Source organism: Hemitrygon akajei, unplaced genomic scaffold, assembly GCF_048418815.1.
Source record: "Hemitrygon akajei unplaced genomic scaffold, sHemAka1.3 Scf000039, whole genome shotgun sequence".
Taxonomy (NCBI): Eukaryota; Metazoa; Chordata; class Chondrichthyes; order Myliobatiformes; family Dasyatidae; genus Hemitrygon; species Hemitrygon akajei.
In genome coordinates this window covers 1,216,731-1,238,670 of record NW_027331925.1, presented here as the reverse complement: position 1 = coordinate 1,238,670, position 21,940 = coordinate 1,216,731, and the positions used below count along the sequence as shown (strand labels likewise).

Below are 21,940 nucleotides of genomic sequence, written 5' to 3'. Positions count from 1 at the left end.
AACAGAGGTTCAAGTTGATGTCAACATACTGGATTAATTTGCAGGAACAAAGAAATGATCATCTTGTTAAAGCTGTGCTGGAGGACGTTTGGGGACATCACAAGTAGAGTGTTTTAAGTTTTGGGTGGCTGGTACTATATGTCCCACTGTAGCTTTCTCCGTAACCCCACCTTGTTTTTTCCAATGACTTCAGTTGATATTAGGTTACACGATCGGGTTCGGTTCTGCCTGAGAGTCTGTTGGTTCATCAGTATGTTAATGAAATTTATCATCATACAGTAACCATTTTTACAGATGAATCAAAAGATAAATTAACTGGGGATGTTGGTGTGGCTGTTTTTGTGTGCCTGAATTGCAGGTAATGATAAAGAAATGACTTATGTCATTTATCAGCATAGAAAAAAGAATTATTTGCCAACAGTTTAGGCTTACAGTGGGTGGAGGAAATTGGTCCTTATAATTTGCTCAGAATACATTTCGGTTTTGATGAGTCTTAAACAGGTCATTCTGGCAGTAGGTCAGATTGTCTGTTGAAAACTCCTCAAATGGTATTTCATATATAAAGTTTGATTTATATGTCTGCACATTATGGGCCCTGCACATCACACTGTTGAGGGAAATGATGATATTGACTGTTTAGCACCAAAAGCTGTTAAATTTTATGCTGTGGATATAGACCTTCCACTCAGCAAATGAGAAGCTAAAGGGTTGGTAGTGTTAAGAATTAGGGGCTTATGGCAAGACGTAGGATAATGGACATAAGGACAGACACCTTTACAGAATACATAAACCTGTTGGGTTTATAGAAGAAGGGCTTAAAACAAGGGAAGGAATGATATTGACATGACATAGAAATGTCCACACTATGCTTAATTATGCCTTGTAACTAATTGGAAAACTTCATTCTGTGTCGTGTACATTTTGTCATTATGAAACTGTCGAAACACATACTATTTCAATGTGAAGCGTATAAGGCTGACGAAAAATCAAATGCAGTCTTCAGTACAATCTTTGCGAGGGTAGATAGTTTTCAGATAAAACTTTATTAAATTATGGGACTGACTTTAAATTAATTCACAGTTTGAGCTGGAAAAGGCATGTAATAGTTGTGTTAAACCTAAGGAAATGGCATATAAGGTAGCAAAGGTGAGTGGGATGTTGGATTATTGGGATGCTCTTAAAATCCAACAAAAGGCAACGAAGAAAGCCATAAGAATGGTCAAGACGAAATATGAGGGCAAACTGGCCAACAATATAAATCAGGACACTAAAAGTTTAGTTTTCAGTTACATGAAGAGTGAAAGGGAGATGAGAGTTGATACTAGACCTCTGGAAAATGATGCTGGTGAAGTAGTAATGGGGGACAAAGAAATGGCAGATGAACTTAATGAACAATCTTCACTGTCCTTTCCGGTCAACACCGCCCCTACTTGTCCCATTTAACCTGTCTCATTACGGGTGGACTTTAGGACCCGGGGGAGCTCAGGACACGCCGCCCGCGGCTGCTGCTGTATCCCTGGTGTTTCTGTTCGGTTGACGGATGCGGTGAACGAGTTAAAATTAATCGACCGATAATTCTCATCTCGTGTTTATTTCACTCCATAGAACCATAGGACACTACAGCACAGACAACAAGCCATTTGGCGCTTCTAGTCTGTGCGGAAACTTTATTCCGCTCGTCCCGTTGACCCGCACCCACTCCGTAACCCTCCAAACCTCTCCCATCCATGTATCTATCCAATTTATTCTTAAAACTTAAGAGTGAGCCCGCATTTACCACGTCAGATGGCAGCTCGTTCAACACTCCCACCACTCTCTGAGTGAAGAAGTTCCTCCTAATGTTCCCCTAAACCTTTTCCCTTTCACCATAAAACCATGTCCTCTCGTATTTATCGTTCCTAATCTAAATGGAAAGAACCTGCTCGCATTTACTGAGTATATCCCCCATAATTTTGTAAACCTCTATCAAATCTCCCCTCATTCTTCTACGCTTCAAGGAATAAAGTCCTAACCTGTTCAATCTTTCCCTGTAACTCAACTCCTGAAGACCTGGCAACATCCTAGTAAATCTCTGCACTCTTTCAATCTCTCCAACGTCTCCATGGATACCTCATGTCTGAACTTTCTGAACTAACCTCCCATGTGGGACCTTGTCAAGGACCTTACTAAAGTTCATGTAGACAACATCCAGAGCCTTTCCTTCACCTACTTTCTTGGTCACCTCCTCGAAAAGCTCTACAACATTCGTTAAACATGATCTACCACGCACAAAGCCATACTGACTATCCTTAATCAGCCCTTGGCTGTCCAAATACTGGTAAATCCGATCTCTCTTAACATCTTACAATAATTTACATACTACTGATGTCAGGCTCACTGGCCTGTAATTTCCTGGTTTACAATTGGAGCCATTTGTAAACAACGGAATAACAAGAGCTACCCTCCAATCCTCCGGCACTGCACCCGTGGCTGAGGACATTTTAAATATTTCTGTCTGGGCCACTGCAATTTCTACACTAGTCTCTCTCAAGGTCCGAGAAAATATCAAGTCAGGCCCGGTGGGATTTATCTACCTTTATGCGCTGTAAGGCAGCAAGCACCTCCTCCTCTTTAATCTACAAATGTTCCATGACACTACTGCTTGTTTCCCTTTCTTCCATATGCACTATGCCAGTTTCCTGAGTAAATACTGATGCAAAAAAAAACTGTTTAAGATCTCCTCCATCTCGTAAGGCTCCACACGTAGACGACCACTCTGATCTTCTAGGGGACCAATTTTGTCCCTTACTATCCTTTTACTCTTAATATACTTGTAGAAACCCTTCAGGTTTTCCTTCACATTATCTGCCAAAGCCACCTCATGTCTTTTTTTCTTCCTGATTTCCTTCTTTAGTATTGTCTTACGTTTTCTATTCTCTTTAAGTAACTCATTTGCTCTTTGTTGCCTCTATCTGATATACACCTCTCTTTTTCTTAACCAGATCGCCAATATCCCTTGAAAACCAAGGTTCCCTATGCCTGTTAACTTTGCCTTTAATCCTGGCAGGAACATGCAAACTCTGCACTCTCAAAATTTCACATTTGAAGGCCTTCCACTTACTGAACATATCCTTGTCAGGAAAAAATAAAAACTTATCCCAATCCACTCTTCCTAGATTTTTTTTCATTTCCACAAAATTAGCCCTTCTGCTATTTAGAACCACAACTCGAGGACCAGACCCATCCTTATCCATAATTAACTTGAAACTAATGACATTATGGTCACTGGACCCAAAATGTCCGCCTACACATACTTCTGTCACCTGACTGTCTGGTTTCCTAATAGGAGATCAAGTATTGCAACCTCTCTCGTAGGTACCTCTATATATTGATTTAGAAAAATTTCCTGAAAACATTTCACAAACTCCAAGCCATCTAGCCCTATTACAGTTTTTTGGAGTCGCAGTCAATATGTGGAAAGTTAAAATCCCCTACTATTACAACTTCCTGTTTCTTACATCGGTCTACTATCTTTATACAGATTTGCTCCTCCAATTCTCTCTGACTATTGGGCGGTCTATAATACACCCCTATTAGTGTGGACACACCTTTCCCGTTCCTCAGCTCCACCCATATGGCCTCTGTAGACAAGCCCTCCGGTCTGTCCTGTCTACGCACAGCTGTGATATTTTCCCTGACTAGTAATGCCCCTCCTCCCCCTTTCATCCCTCCCCCTCTATCACGTCTGAAACAACGAATATTTCTATCATGTATAAACCTTAGGTGGAAGGTTATCTTTTTGTATTAATGTATTAAAAATAAGTTATAAATTCTACCAATGAGAATTACAAATTCTCTTACTAAAGGCTTCATATTCAAAATAGTATCCAACAAATCAGATTCGTGCATATATGGAAACTTAGATAATTATTTTTGTAAACAATGTCTAACCTGAAGATATTGCAGTTAGTGTGTATGAGAGAGAGAGTATTTGCTAATTAACTCTTCAAAAGTCATCAATCGACCATCACAAAATAAATGATAATAAAAATAAATAAATCTCCAAAAAAAACAGATTCCCTTAATCACTAAATATTATACAAGTTTGGGAGAGAGAACTTAATATGACCTTTGTTAATGAAGATGGTCAATTCTTTAATATGAACCAATCAGTGTTTAATTCAATTTAAAATTGTTCACTGTTACTATTTAACAAAGGAGAGATTTACAACCTAATGTACAAACCTTTGATTTCTGTCTATACATGCAGTCCTCGCATGACCTTTATCCTCCTCCACCTCACTATCTGCTCTAACACTCTGGTTCCCCTCCCTCTCCAAATCTTTTTTACCCCTACTCCCCCCCCCCCCCCCCCCCACGAGCAGCACTGGCAAATTTACCCGCAAGAATGTTAGTTCCCCTCCAGTTCAGGGGCAAACCGTCCCGTCGGAACAGGCCCCACCTGTCAAAGCCCAATTGTCCAGAAACCTGAAGCCCTCCCTCCTGCACCATCTCCTTAGCCACGTATTTAGCTGCACTCTCCGCACATTTATATTTACAGGGACTTTACTCCTGACGCCGGTCCCGGGACCCGACCCGTTTACAGACCCGGAGCGGAACCGGAGCAGATTCTCAGCCACTGGTTTCCATCCCAGTTCGCGAAGAAAGGATAAAGTTTCCCCGTGAATTTATTCCCAGTGAAGGTGTGGAGATGGGACTTGGTCTCCGCGTTGTAAAATGAAACTGTCCCGGACTCGTAACTGAGATAAACTCCCACCCTCCCGGCGATGGGACCGGCAGCGAGACGGGACTCGGGGGAGGGGGGACCACGGGACACGTCATAATCCCGATGTAACACGTCATAATCCTGCCCGATGACCCAGAATCCGGACTCCGGACTCAGTCTGACCGGTCCCTTCCTCTCCACAGACTCTGCGGCGACTCCCACACACCAGACCCGATTCCCCGTCACCTCCACCTCCCAGTAATGTCTCCCCGATGTGAATCCCTCCGATCCCAGCACACAAGGCCGGTCTGTGAATCTCTTCCCGGTGTCAGGGAGATTCCTCCAGGTCCGGGTCCGGGTCCCGGTTCGTCTCACACTCTTCCGATCCTCAGACACCTCGAGCCACGGATTCGCCGTTTCCACATCCAGGGTGACAGAGACTGGGGGGAGAAGCAGAGAATTAGAGAGTCCCCGGGGATCGGGGGGAGACTCGGGCAGCGCGGCCCCGGGGATCGGGGGGAGACTCGGGCAGCGCGGCCCCGGGGATCGGGGGGAGACTCGGACAGCGCGGCCCCGGGGATCGGGGGGAGACTCGGACAGCGCGGCCCCGGGGATCGGGGGGAGACTCGGGCAGCGCGGCCCCGGGGATCGGGGGGAGACTCGGACAGCGCGGCCCCGGGGATCGGGGGGAGACTCGGACAGCGCGGCCCCGGGGATCGGGGGGAGACTCGGACAGCGCGGCCCCGGGGATCGGGGGGAGACTCGGGCAGCGCGGCCCCGGGGATCGGGGGGAGACTCGGACAGCGCGGCCCCGGGGATCGGGGGGAGACTCGGGGATCGTCCGGCGGGCCGATTTGCCAAGGGGAGAAAAAGAGTCTGTGCCTCGCTCTCGCCTCTTCCCGTTGCCGCCTAAGCCCGTTGAGCCAAAGCCCTACACTCTGCTGCCACCCACTCCGCTGCCCGCTGTATAGGGTGGTCATCTTTTTAAACTCTCCGCGCTGTCCAGCGCAGTCTCGCCGTTCTTGTACGCGAAGTTTTTTAAAAAACTGCCTTCCTTCAGAATTTAGCTCCCACGCCGCCCTTCTTGTCCCAATCTGAAAAAACACCTTCAGTCCTGTATTCATCAGCCTATTCCACACTGTCCACATGAAATTCAGCAAGGCCTTTGATGTCGAGGATAGACCACACTTGGAGTATTGTCTGCATTTCCGGTTCCCGAATATGGGGAGGATGTCATTACACTGGACAGGAGGCTTCAGGAGGATGTTACCAGGACTGGGGGCTTGGGTTACAAACAGAGAGTGGATAAGCTTGGGCTATTCAGCTGTAGTGTAGGATGTTCAGGTATGACCCCTTATCAAGGTAAATAATTCGTAAGGAGCTTAAATAACGTTTCTTTTTCCAAGAAATGGGAGTACAGAACCAAAGGCCTCAGATTGAAAGTGAGACGGGAAATTTTTCTGAGTGGTCTATCGGGTAACATTTTCATAGAGAGGGAGGTTGGTAAATGGAATTTGCCCTCAGACGCTGTAGAAACAGGTAAAAATAAAATATTTTAATATAAATTTGGGCAGGTACACAGATGGGAAATGGTTAGAGGGATGGGGGTGGGGGCAAACACACACAAATGGGCCGTGCTCAAGAAGACATCTTAGTCTTGCAGATTGATGAAGTGGGCCGTGGGTTCATCATCCATCAAACCCTCCCAGATCATCCTCCTGAGGAATCTCACCCCGGAGTCTGTCTGTGAAGTGTTGATGTGACGTCACGTCAGAAGGCAGCTCAGTGCCACAGAACAGACAGACTGGGTAAGGACGGCAGATTTCAATCCTAAATGGGAATTTGTGCCTATTTCTGTGGCCGTGTGGTGTGTATACACATTGAAGGAGAGTGTGCACATTGAAGAATTTGTATGTTACAGTGTGTCATCACATGTCTGGTGTGTGTTGACAATGTGTCATACGTGTTTGAGTTGTTTAAATGAATAAATGACTGTCTCTGAAGAGATTGGTTTACAGGTTACTGAGGGGAATAACAACGGACGTTGCTGAGGCTCTGACTACAATCTGCCAGTCCTTCCTGTGTATGTGTGCGAGGGAGCTTTGCCAGGCCGGTTATGCTGTGTGTGCTTCTCCCGAGATGAAATCTTGACCCATGTCAATGCTTGTTGGTGTGTCCGAGCTCAGTCTCACAATGCTTCAATGTAGTGGTCTGATAACCAGAAGACATAGGAGCAGAATTAGGCCATTTGCCCATCGGGTCTGCTCCGCCATTCAATCATGGCTGATCTTTTTTTTCCTTCCTCAGCCCCACTACCTGGTCTTCTCCCCGTAACCTTTGATGCTGTGTCCAATCTAGAACCTATCAAGCTCTGTCTTAAATACACACAAGTTCCACAAATTCACCAGCCGCTGGCACAAATTTCTCCGCATCTGTTTTAAATAGACCCCCCTCTATCTTGAGGCTGTGCCCTCTTGTCCTAAACTCCACCACCATGGGAAACATCCTTTCCACATCTACTCTGTCTAGGACTTTCAACATTCGAAAGGTTTCAATGAGATCCCCCCTCATCTTTCTAAATTCCAGCGAGTACAGACACAGAGGTATCAAACGTTCCTCGTATGATAACCCTTTCATTCCTGGAATCATCCTTATGAAATGAACCTTCTGCAATGCCAGCACACCTTTTCTTATACGAGGAGCTCAAAACTGTTCACAATACTCAAGGTGAGGCTTCACCAGTGCCTTATAAAGCCTCAGCATCACATCCCTGCTCTTGGATTGAATGCTATTCTAAACCACAGATTAAAATCCAGGAGCAACAGGCTCCGGGACAGCTTCTTCAGCCAGGCCATCAGACTGATTAACTCATGTGGACACAACTGAATTTCTGTGTTATATTAACCAGCCTGTTGTACATATTATTCATCATAAATTACTATCAATTGCAAATTGCACATTTAGACGGAGATGTAACGTAAAGATTTTTAATCCTCATGTATATGAAGGATGTAAGTAATAAAGTCAATTCAATTCAAATCAATTTCTTGTTTATTTTTTTCATCCCAATCATTCTTTCAGTTCCTCTCTGTAGATATTTAAAAGCTTCCCAATCATCTGTCTTCCTACTAATTTTTGTTTTGTTGTATTCCCTCTCTTTTGCCTTTACATTAACTTATAACATATAACATATAACAATCACAGCACGGAAACAGGCCATTCCGGCCCTCCTAGTCCGTGCCGAACTCTTAATCTCACCTAGTCCCACCTACCCGCACTCAGCCCATAACCCTCCACTCCTTTCCTGTCCATATACCTATCCAGTTTTACCTTAAATGACACAACTGAACTGGCCTCTACTACTTCTACAGGAAGCTCATTCCACACAGCTATCACTCTCTGAGTAAAGAAATACCCCCTCGTGTTTCCCTTAAACTTTTGCCCCCTAACTCTCAAATCATGTCCTCTCGTTTGAATCTCCCCGACTCTCAATGGAAACAACCTATTCACGTCAACTCTATCTATCCCTCTCAACATTTTAAATACCTCGATCAAATCCCCCCTCAACCTTCTACGCTCCAATGAATAGAGACCTAACTTGTTCAACCTTTCTCTGTAACTTAAGTGCTGAAACCCAGGTAACAACCTAGTAAATCGCTTAAGTGCTGAAACCCAGGTAACATCCTAGTAAATCTTGTAAAACTTGTCTTCCCTTGTCAGCCACGGTTGTACTATTTTGCCATTTGAGTATTTATTTATTTTTGGAATACATCTATCCTTTACCTTCCTCATTTTCCCAGAAACTGACACCATTTCTGCTCTGCTCTCATCCCTGCCAGCATCTCCTTCCAGTTTGTTTTGGCCAACTCCTCTCTCAGACCACTGTAATTTATTTCATTTCTCTGAAATACTACAATGTCAGACTTTACTGTCTCCTTATCAGATTTCAAGTTGAACTCAGTCACGTTGTGAGCACTGCCTCCTAAGGTTTCTTTTAACTACTCTCCTCTGGTTCAATACATAACACCCAATTCAGTAGAGCTGTTCCCCGAGTAGGCTCAACGACAAACTGCTCTAGAAAGCCATCACATTGCATTCAACAAACTCACTCTCTTGAGATCCTTTACCAACCTGATTTTCCCAATTGACCTGCATGTTGAAATCTCCCATGATTATCATAACATTGTCCTTTTCATCAGCCTTTTCTATTTCCAGTTGTAATCTGTGGGCCTCATCCCACTGACTGTTGGGAGGCCCGTATATGACTGCTGTCAGTATCATTTTTACTTTTGCAGTTCGTTACCTCAACCCACAAGATTCAACATCTTCCAATCCTATGTCACATCTTGCTGCTGATTTACCTGCAGAGACACGACACCCCCTCACCCGACCTTCCTTCCTCCGATACATTGTGTAATCTTGAACATTCAGCTCCCAACTACAACCATCCTTCAGCCACGATTCCGTGATGGCCACAACATCATACCTGACAATCGGTAATAGTGCAACAAGATCATCCACCTTATTTCCCATACTCCATACATTGAGATATAACACTTTGTGTACTGTATCTGCTACCCTTTTTAATTCTGCATCCCTAATGCACTGATACTCACCCTGCTGGCTGCAATTTTCTCCTCTCATCTGTCCGCCCTATCTGACAGTCTGACTGCACGATATCTTTGCATTTTTACCATCAGTCCTGTCCCTTCACTCCACTTCCAACCCCCCACCCCACCAAATTAGTTTAAACCCTCCCCGACAACTCTATCAAACCTCTCTGTGAGAATATTGTTCTCCCCTGGGTCCAGGTGCGGCCCATCCCTTTTGAGCAGGTCATTCCTCCACCAGAACAGATCCCAATGATCCAAGAACCTGAATCCCTATCCCCAGCACCATCTTCTCAGCCATGTTTATCTGTCAAATTATCCTGTTTCTACCCTCACCAGCACGTGGCACAGGCAGCAATCCAGAAATTACAACCCTGGGGGTACTGCTTCTGAGCTGTCTACCAATCTCTCCAAATTCTATTTTCAGGACCTCTTTGCTTTTACTTCCAATGTCATTGTCACAAATTTACCAAAATATCTGGCTCTTTTCCCTCCCTCTCTAAAATGCTGCGGACACAATTCGAGAAATCCCTGACCCTGGCAACCAGGAGGCAACATACCATTCGAGTGTCCCGTTTACATCAATAGATTCTCCTGTCTGTTAGCCTGGTGATTCAGTCCCTGATCACGACCACTCCCCTCTTCTGCCTCTAACAACAGTGAGAGATGCTGATCCAGAAGGGGGAAGACCTGTGTCAGTCAGAGTCTGCACTCACAGGGCACATGAAGGACTTGTGTATTTTCCTGACAATCCCTGTCACCACACTGATACCCGCTTTTATTCCCGACAATACTATCGTCAGTATTAAATTCCCAGTTCCTCTGGTAGATCCAAACTCCTGTCGTGGTGTGTTAGTGCGTTTGCCTGGGATCAGGACAGGGTGGTTCATCTGCCAGTCCCGTGTATTGGTTGTATTGTGACCCTGTGCTGGTGTGTCCAGGGGTCTGACATCCCCAGCTGACCATGTGACAGTGATGTCTCCCAGTCGGTGGGGTTGATGTGGAATAAACTTCAGTTCCCCTTCAGCCCAGTATTACAGACAATGTTTGCCTCAAATTGGAACTAAATTGAGCTTCATAAACAAGGATAAATGAATCTTTGTAAGTTTTACCTCGATTAATAGCATCAAGCGTTTCTCTCAGCACTGTGTTCAACAAATAGGGGTGATCGAATTTTTCAACCGGTAGGGTCTCATCTGTCACTGACAATTCCTGGACATCGTCATTAATCCTGTAAATATTAAACTGCTGGTTATTAATTGCTATTCTGAACTATTTTACAAATCCATTTAGGGTTCAGTAAAGAGCATGTCCTACCTTCTGTTCCGACGAACTTCCTCCTGAAATAAATAAAACACAAATCTGATTAGACTTGGACTTACTGTCCACATCCTGAATTTCATCCAAATCGTTACAAGGTGTTGATAATTCCCACTCCCGCAATCACTCACACACACGGACAATACAGAACCATGGGGTAAATTACAAGGAAAGTTTCTGAATGTCAGACCCTTACTGAGAGGATGAAACTTACAGGGAAGACAGGACAGGCTGTGCATTATCATCTGGATATGACGTCAGGCTGATAGGATGGAGAAATTTAAGATCAGTGATGTATGTGATTGTGTGCGGGTGGAGGAAGTACCTCTATTTATGGGGAGACGGGGAGACTTGTGAGGAGATGTAATTCCAGATGGATCTTAACAAATTCCACAAGAAATTTAGTGAAGAGGATGTGGAACTCGCTGCCACAGGAGTGGTTGAAATGGAACAGCAGAGACTGAATGTAATGGGGAGGATGGATAAACACGTGGGGGACCAGAGATTTCGGGGCACTGTTGCTGGTTGTGGTGAGCAGGTGGCAGGAGGATTGTGAAGCAGGGAAATTGAGAGGAGAAAATGGGCCGAATGGCCTGGTTATGTTTTGAACGATTGAACGTTCATTTGAATGTTATCTTTAAAAGTAAAGAGACAGTAATAGTTTCCCTAATCTGATGGAAACCGGATACAGAAGGTAAGTCTGATGTGTGGGTCAAATTCTTTGTTCTCACTGATTGACAAAGAGATCCTCACACCCACCGCACCAGACACACTCACAGCCTGTGACTGGAAATGGGAGTTAATGAGAGTTTTAGAGGATATTTAATGATGAATTAAGGAAACAGTCAGCAGCTCTGTGTTATGGTCAGAGTAAATAATTTCAGAGAAATTTGCATTCTGTCCTGGGATGTACAGAAGTTGTGGAAGTCCAATTTTGGGACAATAGACAATAGACAATAGGTGCAGGTGTAGGCCATTCGGCCCTTCTAGCCAACACCGCCGTTCAATGTGATCATGGCTGATCATACGCAATCGGTACCCCGTTCCTGTCCTCTCCCCATATCCCTTGACCCCGCTATCTATAAGAGCTCTATCTAACTCTCTTGAAAACATCCAGAGACTTGGCCTCCACTGCCTTCTGGGGCAGAGCATTCCACATATCCACCACTCTAGAGAGAGCTGGGCGGAGAGAGATTTGTGACGGACTGTAGTCTGGTTTGGGGTCTTTTGGCAGGAGTAGCAGAGCGGGACAAGGGAAGTGACTCAGGATGCCGTTGGTAGAAGAGTCCTTGTTACTTTGTTGAAACAGTTTTTCCGCATCACTGTTCTAAATGGCCTACCCTTATTCTTAAACTGTGGCCTCTAGTTCTGGACTCACCCATCAGCGGGAACATGCTTCCTGCCTCCAGCGTGTCCAATTCCTTAGTAATCTTAGTAATCTTATTATTAACAACCCAGGCATGGTAAAAGCGAAGGGAAAAAGTTACGTATCTGTACTTTGTTCTGGGCAGTTTTGAGCTGGGGACGGGCGGATGTCATTCTGTTCTTGACCGCTGTGTTGCAGCTTACTTTACAATGAATTACCCTGAAGTTTCATCGCTTCAGGATTGTATTTTGCTAATGAAGGACTGAAAGCGTATCTTGGACATATTGAAATGTCATTATTGGAGTGATGGGAGGGCGCATCATGCAGGTATAACAACTTGTGTGAGGTCACCAGCAGCGGCAATTGATTTGTTAGAATTGGCCGCTGTGCTGTGTTTATTTCAAATATACCACTGTTCATTTAGTGCCCTTTGACAGAAACAATTTGAAATATAATCCCTCACCTTGAGAAACATCACACTGTCTTTTTGATCCATCTGTTCCTTTAATTTAGGGATTTCCTCCTGAATAATCCTTATATTCTCTTGAAGAGCTAGAAGATTTTTCTCCATTGCGTTGAGAATCCTCTTCTCTTCTTCCTTGAGATCCCTGAGTAAGCTCTGCTCTTTCTCAGTGATAATTTGGCGCAGTTCAGCAAACTGGGATGTGATGTGGGACTGAACGCTGTGTGACTGTTCCTGTTGAATGAAAGGTGAAGATTAATATACTGCATTGTTGTGCTCTGTTTCCTTTTGTCGTTAAGTTCGGTCTATTAGAGTCCATGCTACTTCTGAGTGCATTCCCGTCAACACCATTCCCTCACGTTTTCCTGAAACCTACTCTCATTTATTGACCCATAAACTCCCATCTAATTCACGCACGCACTCCCCACCTTCACAGGGTTAATTATAATTAGCCATTTATCCAGCATGTCCTTGGGATTTGTTGGAGTCTCTCGTGGTCACAGGGAGAGCATGCAAACTCCACACAGACAGCAGCAGAGGTCAGGATCGAACCCAGGTCACTGGAGCTGCGATACTCGGCTATTCTGCATTAAATGGAGCAAAACTCGACAGTAATATCAGAAATTCCGCTCAGGAAGCCTCACCTGAACTCCGGAAATCTTCTCTTTCTGTTGTTGCTCCTTTTCCTGGAATTCTGATTTCTTTTTTGTGAGAGAGTCTAAGGAAGATTTTAGCTGATCCTGGAAGTCAGAGAGTGAAGGAAATAGAAACAAAGATACATCAAAAGAAACAGGTGATCAAACCCGATTATCACACAAAATGCCGGAGGAACTCAGTGAGTCAGGCAGCATCTATTCAGGGGAAATAAACAGTCGGTGTTTCGGGATGAGACCCATCATTAGGACTGGGAAGGAATGGGACAGAAGCCAGAATAAAAAGGTTGGGGATGAGAACCAGCTGACAGGTGACGGGTGAGACAACGTGAGGGGGAGCGTGGGGGAGGGTGATGAAGTGAGAAGCTGAGAGGGGACAGGTGGAAGAGGTAAAGGACTGGAGAAGAAGGAATCTAATTCGAGAGGACAATCGACCATGGAAGAAACGGGAGGAACTGGGCTGTTTGCGGCCCTGAATGGTGACGAGGGAGGAGGTTAGGAGTCAGGTGTAGCACTTGTCCCGCTTGCTGGTGTCAGTGCCAGGAGGGAGATCAGTGCGGAGGAGCGAGTGGATCAGGGCGATACAGTACGTGGAGCGCGATCCGTATAGAGAGCGGAGAGTTTTGGGTGAGGAGGTGGGCTGTGGGACGGAGAGTTGCTAGAATCCCGTTGGAGAAGGCGAAAGTTGCAGAGAAGGATGTGTTAGTTATAGAGGCTCGTGTGATGATATGTAGGACAAAGGAAATATTTTAAGTATTGAACTAACGTTAGTTGTACCGTGTAGATTTTAACAGCTTCTTTAATCGGCTTGAAGCGGTGCTCTTGGTGTTCCTGCGCATCTCTACAGATCAGACAGATCAGTGTCTTGTCCGTTTCACAAAACAGCTTCAGTTCTTCCTCATGTTCCTCGCAGTGACGTTTACTTTCCTTCCCTTTGGGATTCAGATTCAGATTTCGAGCTTTTTCAGCCAGATTTGCTAAGGCCCGATTCACCCTGAGGGTGCGGTCAGCAAACACCTCTCTACATTCCGGGCAGGAGTTTCTCTCCTCCCTTTCCCAACACCGTGTGATACAAGAGCGACAGAAGTTGTGTCCACACTCCAGTATAACCGGATCGGTGAAGAAATCCAGGCAGACGGGACAAATTGCCTCCTCGCTCAAACTCTCGGCCGGTCCTTTCGAAGCCATGTTAACTCCCAGCACTTCCTGATTCAGAATGCTTTCGCGTTCCGGGAGCTGCTGATCCCCTGCAGTACCGCGATTGTCCACTACGCGCGCTGCAGTCTCAGGGAATGAACATTCTGCTGCTGGATGTGTTCAGTGGAAATTCTGGTTATTTCCATGTTAGTGTGGGATCAAAAACAAATTAAACAGGGAAAAGATAAGAAAACGCCCAATGGACTGTCTAAGCCCGGCTACGAGCGTAGGTGAGTCGGCCATATGCCCAGGAACCCCATCTCGTAAACACCTACAGCGACAAAAAAATGTTAGCTGAATGTCCAAAGGCCCCATCGCTGTGATCGAAAGTACCTTCCCCTGTAAGACGATTGAAGTCGTGTGATCATCCTCGGCCTGGACAGGGGACTCTGGCGAGCTGCTGTTGACGGCCTGTGTCCCGGTAGGCGTGATGGGCTAAAGAAGAAGCAGAACAGAAGTGAAGCCAGAAAGGAGAGCCTTGTTCAGTCTACTGTCTAAGGCAGGGCTGAAAGGGGCAAATTCTGAACAGAGAGGCACAAGAGACTGCGGATGCCGGAATCTCGAATGAGAAACATGATGCTGGAGGAACTGAGCGGGTCAGGCAGAATCTATGGAGAGGAATGTACATCGACTTTCCGGGTCAGAATCCTTCATCTGAACTGTCTCAAACCGAAATGTCGATTTTCCATTTCCCTCCACAGATGCTGCCTGACCCGCTGAGTTCCTCCAGCAGCTCGTTTTTTATCTTTCTGCAGGTCTAAGAGAGTCAGAGTGGAGTGTAAAACCGTGGATAAGTAAACAGTGAAAACATGCCATTAAGCTGGGGATGCAGAGAGAATATTGTGCTGTGAGGAGAGAGATGCAGTGGTGATGACCGACCTGTGGTTGTAGGAAAAAGCACAGGACTGGACATTCTACGTCATAGGGTGGAAAATGTTATTTTTTCGGTAAGGTCCTGATTTCAACAGCCCTTCGTGAGAAAAACTTCGTGACTCGACCCATGTCCGTCCCGACTCCAATAGAAGGCCTGGCCTCCTTCACTCTGGATACAGATCAGTAATCTCGGGGCAGCGCGCTGTGGGAGTGATCTCCGGGCATGCAGCAAGGATCAGACTGGGAGGGGCCCTCTCGTTTCCACTGCAGTAATCTCGGGGCAGCGCGCTGTGGGAGTGATCTCCGGGCATGCAGCAAGGGTCAGACTGGGAGGGGCCCTCTCGTCTCCACTGCAGTAATCTCGGGACAGCGCGCTGTGGGAGTGATCTCCGGGCATGCAGCAAGGATCAGACTGGGAGGGCCCTCTCGTCTCCACTGCAGTAATCTCGGGGCAGCGCGCTGTGGGAGTGATCTCCGGGCATGCAGCAAGGATCAGACTGGGAGGGGCCCTCTCGTCTCCACTGCAGTAATCTCAGGACAGCGCGCTGTGGGAGTGATCTCCGGGCATGCAGCAAGGATCAGACTGGGAGGGGCCCTCTCGTCTCCACTGCAGTAATCTCGGGGCAGCGCGCTGTGGGAGTGATCTCCGGGCATACAGCAAGGATCAGACTGGGAGGGGCCCTCTCGCTGCCAGACAGGTGAGGTCTTGCTGCCTGTTGGTGAGATCTGGTGATGAGGCATTCTGCCAGATGGGCTGGACTGTCTGCTCAGGGAACCACTCCACTGTGTCCATCCAGTCCTTCTCCTGCAGTAACTGCAGGTCATTCCGTGCTGACCACTGCCTGATGTTCTTGTGGTCAAAGCTGCTGGTCTGAAAGAACTGTCACCAATTTCATTAACACAAGGTTCACATGGAGAAGCTTCCTGATTGAGACAGACACAGTCTCACAGGGTGTTTACAGGGTAGGGGCAGGAATGATGTTTCTCCTGGCTGGGCAGTGGAACGAGGGATCACAGACTCAAAATCCGAGATCACCTCAGCAGGACTGAGATGAGGAGAAATTTCCCCAACACATTGCGGTGAATATTTGGAGTTTTCTCCACAGGTTTTCTAAATTAATATTTAGGGGTTCGGCGATGTTGGGAACGTTTCAGGAAAGTGGCGCTGAGGTCAAAGATCAGCCATGTTCCGAGTGAGCGGCAGAACAGTGCAACGGGCCGAATGACAACGGCTGCTCCTGTTTCTTATCTCCTAAAGCACGAGTTGACCTTTGCGCCTTGTTCTCCCTTGGCCTTCAGCCTGTCGGATTGCACAGGGGAGCGGTGAGAGCTCCGGAGATCCAGCAGCAGCCGTTGCGGTTATTTCATGCTCTTGTTATTTATCCAGTTTCTCCATATTTGCATTTACACAGTTTGTTACCTTCAGCACTCTGGCTGATCTTTCACTGCCTGCTTCTGTTATGGTTACTATTCTATAATTTTTCTAAGTATTTCCGCAGGAAACTGCTTCTCGGCGTTGTATGTGGTCACTTATCTGGTGACTTTCAAATTTTACCTTGAAATTTGAGTTTTGGGGATTTTCCTTTAATTCTGAGAACAAACTGTGACTGACATCTCCAGCTCCCAGCAGCAGACCGTCCTCACACTCACAGCCAATCAGCGATCACCGCTGGGAGAGGGCTGCTCCCATTGGCTGAGGGGTGTCAGTGGGCGGGACGCTGAGCGCCCGGACCGGTCGGAGACCGGGAGCTGCGCCTCGTGAGCTACCGGCGGGTCGTGAATCCTTTCGAAGGCAGAGCTGAAGAGACCGGCGGAGATTCCGTGAGATGTTTCAGCTACACGGAGGGCGCCCGGCCTTTCCCCGCCGAGGATCGGGGCCTGTTGTCTGGAGTTGTCTCCCAGACTCGTCCCTTCCTGCTGGGAGACGGGAGCTGCCCCGCAGCGGCTGCCGATGGATCTCCGGAGCTCTCACCGCTCCCCTGTGCAATCCGAACGGCTGAAAACCAAGGGAGAACAAGGCGCAAAGGTAAACTCGTGCTTTAGAAAATAAGTAACAGGAGCATGCCTGGCCACTCGGCCCGTTGCGCCTATGCCACCCTTTTCCTCAGAATAGTCCTTACTTTTGAAATCTTTTTATTGATTTTAAACAAACATAAATGAAACATGTAAACAAAGAGCTTGAGAGTACATAATCAATAGGTTAAGGTATAAATACAAATAGATGATAATAACCTCCCAAACTCATACTGGTTACAAAAAATGGAGAAAATAAGAAACCCTCCCCCCCCCCAAAAAAAGAAAAAATCCTAACCGACATGGGCCATTGCATTATATCAATTATACACAGTAGCGTCAATAACTCCGCACCTCCATCCAAATAATTAAGGACAATAAAAGTAAGGTTTAGGAAAAGTCAGTTTAGCTCATATGAAAATGTTGAATAAATGGTCTCCATGTTTCTTCATATTTAACTGAAGGGTCAAAGACAACACTTGTAATTTTTTCTAAACTCGAACAAGAAATAGTTTGAGAAAACCACTGAAATATATTTGGAGGATTAATTTCTTTCCAGTTCAATAGGATAGATCTTCTAGCCATTAATGTAACAAATGCAATCATCCGCTGGGCTGAGGGGGGATAAACAACTATTATCCACCATTGGTAAACCGAAAATTGCAGTAATAGGATGCGGTTGCAATTTGATATTCAGAACTGTGGAAATAATACCAAAAATATCTTTCCAATAATTTTGCAAATGGGGGCAAGACCAGAACATTTGGGTCAATGAAGCGACTTCAGAATGACATCTGTCACTGGTTGGATTAACGTAAGAATAAAATCGAGCGAGTTTATCCTTGGACATGTGAGCCCTATGAACAACCTTAAATTGTATTAGGCATGTTTAGCACAAATAGAAGAAGAATTGACTAATTCTAAAATTTTCTCCCACTGCTCTGTGGGTATAAGACAGTGAAGTTCTTTTTCCCATTCCTTCTTAACTATTTCTGATACTCCTGGCTGTATTTTCATGATCATATGATAAATGATGGCTACTAAACCCTTCTGGCAAGGATTCAGAGATAGAATTTTTTCTTTAATGTCCATTGGACATAATTTCAGAAAATATAACATTCAAGAAATTTCTAACTTGCAAGTATCTAAAAAAATGAGTTTTAGGTTGGATAGCTGCTCAAAGGACAGAAAACTGTTAGCTAAAAATAGATCACGAAAACATGTTATACCTTTTGTTTTCCATAACACAAAGGCTTGGTCCATAAAAGAAGGCTGGATAAAGAAGTTAGATATAATAGGGCTTGATTATTCAAGCCAAAGAATTTACGAAATTGAAACCATATTCTTAATGTATGTTTAACTATAGGATTAGTTATTTGTTTATTCGGTTTGGATAAAGCAAAAGGAAGCGAAGATCCTAAAATAGAAAACAATGAGAAGTCTTGTACAGATTTACACTCCAAATTTACCCATTGTGGGCAAGGTACTATGACCGATTCTTGTGTCCAAAATATTAAATATTGAATATTAACTGCCCAATAGTAAAATCTCAGGTTTGGCAAAGCAAAACCACCTTCCTTCTTAGGCTTCTGTAAATATTTTTTACTTAATCTAGGATTTTTATTCTGCCAAACATACGAGGATATTTTGGAGTCAATAATATCAAAAAAAGATTTAGGAATACAAATTGGTAATGCTTGGAATAAATATAAAAATTTGGGTAATACTATCATCTTGATAGTATTAATTCGACCAACCAATGACAGAGATAATGGGGACCACCTGGTAACAAGTTGCCTGATTTGTTCAATTAAAGGTGAAAAATTAACTTTAAATGAACCCTTATGTTTCTTGGTAATTTTAATACCCAAATAAGTAAAATGATCTGTGACAACTTTCAATGGTAAGTGTTTATAAATTGGAACTTGCATATTTAATGGAAATAATTCACTCTTATTAAAATTCAGTTTGTAGCCAGAAAAGCTACTAAACTGAGCCAGCAAGGATGAAATAACAGGGATAGATCTCTCAGGGTCAGATATGTATAGTAACAAATCATCAGCATATAATGATAACTTACAAGTCCCTTACCCTCAGATAATACCAAAAATATTAGGTGATTCACGAATGGCAACGGCTAAAGGTTCCAAAGCAATGTCAAATAATAGAGAACTTAAAGGGCAGCCTTGCCTCGTACCACGGGACAACTGAAAAAAAGATCTTTGATTATTGGTAAGAACCAAAGCCAAAGGTTTATAATACATTAATTTAATACATGATATAAATTTTAAGCTAAAATTAAAATTCTGCAATGTATTAAATAAATATAGCCATTCAACTCTATTGAACGCTTTTTCAGCATCTAAGGAAATGACATTCTGGTATTTTAGATGAAGAAGTATAAATTATATTAATTAATTTTCTAATGTCAAAAGATGAATAACAGTTTTTAATAAATCCGGTCTGATCTTCAGAGATAATTTGAGGTAATATTTTTTCTAATGTAGTGGCCAAACTTTTGGTAAAAATCTTAGAATCCGTATTCAGCAAGGATATTGGCCGATAGGATGCACATTCAGTGGGGTCTTTATCTTTTTTTTAAGAATTGGAGAAATGGAGGCATCATAAAAAGATTGTGGTTATTTATCTACAGTTAACGCATCTTTAAAAATTTTACAAAGCCAATGAGCGAGTATAGAAGAAAAGGATTTAAAAAATTCAGCAGTATAACCGTCCGGACCAATGGCTTTACCTTAATTCATTGAAAAATGAAAGGGGAGTGGGTTCCCCTTTCCAGACCCTGCCCGGGGACTTGTGCCACTCCTCAGGGTTATATATGGAACCTCTCGGACAGGGACAGGGAGTGGGTTCCCCTTTCCAGACCCAGCCCGGGGACTTGTGCCACTCCTCAGGGTTACATATGAAACCTCTCGGAAGGGACAGGGAGTGAGTTCCCCTTTCCCAGGCACACGCCTGAAGGTGACCGGGAGCCACCAGAGGGGCTGATGTAATACAAGCCATGGCACGGTGGGTCGCTGAGGTAAGGGAACCCATTTGAATGACAACCCGACTGCATGCGGATTTTCGTGAATTTACCCGATAACTACAGAAAAAAGGAGAATCCCTTGCGTACTTTATAGCTCGTTTTAAGGATACGTGAGAGTCCAATGCCGGCAAACCCCTGGACAGATTAGTGTGTCCAGCTGGCAGTGCAGATTTTTCTAAACTGTCTCAGACCCAAGACTGCCCACTCCTTGAAGTTAACTAATCTCAATTCGCTGTATCAGACCTGGCCCCAGGTAACATAAATTCTGATGAATATGGAGCGCAATTGACTCTTTAAAGGGACTGGGGAAAAGCGAGAGTGTGCACAGAGAACCGGTAGTGAGGAGATGGAGTTCGGGTCCCGACGAAGAAACCAGAACGGGTGGCAGGATCGTGCGGACGGTGCAGATGAAGAGGACACTTGGCTAAGGACAGAAACGGGGTTTCTAGAAAGAGGGGACATTGGGCCAGAGATTGTCGCACTGCAGTTTCAGACAAGAATAATAAGAGGCAGGAAGAGAGCTTGGATCACAGTGATACTCGACAGAGTACCACATTTACTCTCCACAATCACTTTGGTCCCGGGTAGGGCAGGCCAGAGGGGACGGATCATAGTGATACTCGAAAGTGTACCACATTTAATGTCCACGATCACCTGGGTCCCGGATAGGGAAGGCCAGAGGGGACGGATCACAGTGATACTCGACAGAGTACCACATTTACTCTCCACAATCCACTTGGTCCCGGATAGGGCAGGCCAGAGGGGACGGATCACAGTGATACTCGACAGAGTACCACATTTACACTCCACGATCCCTTTGGTCCCAGATAGTGCAGGTCAGAGGGGACGGATCATAGTGATACTCGACAGAGCACCACATTTACTCTCCACGATCCCTTTGGTCCAGGATAGGGAAGGCCAGAGGGGATGGTTCACAGTGATAATCGACAGAGTACCACATTTACTCTGCACAATCCCTTTGGTCCTGGATAGGGAAGGCCGGAGGGGACGGATCACAGTGATACTCGACAGAGTACCACATTTACTCTGCACAATCCCTTTGGTCCCGGATAGGGCAGGCGGGAGGGGACGGATCACAGTGATACTCGACAGAGTACCACATTTACTCTCCACAATCCCTTTGGTCCCGGATAGGGCAGGCCAGAGTGGACGGATCACAGTGATACACGACAGAGTACCACATTTACTCTCCACGATCCCTTTGGTCCCCGATAGGGCAGGGTAGAGGGGACGGATCAGGGTGAAACTCGACAGAGTACCACATTTACTCTCCACGATCCCTTTGGACCCGGATAGGGCAGGCCAGACGGGACGGATCACAGTGATACTCGACAGAGTTCCACATTTACTCTCCACGATCCCTTTGGACCCGGATAGGACAGGCCAGAGGGGACGGATCACAGTGATACTCGACAGAGTACCACATTTACTCTCCACAATCCCTTTGGTCCCGGATAGGACAGGCCAGAGGGGACGGATCACAGTGATACTCGACAGAGTACCACATTTACTCTACACAATACCTTTGGTCCCGGATAGGGCAGGCCAGAGGGGACGGATCACAGTGATACTCGACAGAGTACCACATTTACTCTCCACAATACCTTTGGTCCCGGATAGGGCAGGCCAGAGGGGACGGATCACAGTGATACTCGACAGAGTACCACATTTAC

At 45.3% G+C, this 21,940-nt stretch overlaps 1 protein-coding gene across 1 annotated transcript in view; it reads right to left on the bottom strand.

Annotated features, from left to right (window-relative positions):
- Positions 1–4,369: 4,369 nt before the first annotated feature.
- Positions 4,370–21,940, bottom strand: part of LOC140720258 (zinc-binding protein A33-like) — a 72,644-nt gene continuing 55,073 nt past the window's right edge. Inside the window, exons 2-8 of the mRNA XM_073035128.1 lie at positions 14,648–14,749; positions 13,895–14,164; positions 13,109–13,204; positions 12,465–12,698; positions 10,633–10,655; positions 10,428–10,546; positions 4,370–5,145 (exon numbers count right to left, since the gene is read on the bottom strand). Coding sequence (XP_072891229.1) covers positions 4,580–5,145; positions 10,428–10,546; positions 10,633–10,655; positions 12,465–12,698; positions 13,109–13,204; positions 13,895–14,164; positions 14,648–14,749 — 1,410 coding nt within the window. The 3' untranslated portion in view covers positions 4,370–4,579. The remainder of the gene's footprint in view (positions 5,146–10,427; positions 10,547–10,632; positions 10,656–12,464; positions 12,699–13,108; positions 13,205–13,894; positions 14,165–14,647; positions 14,750–21,940) is intronic.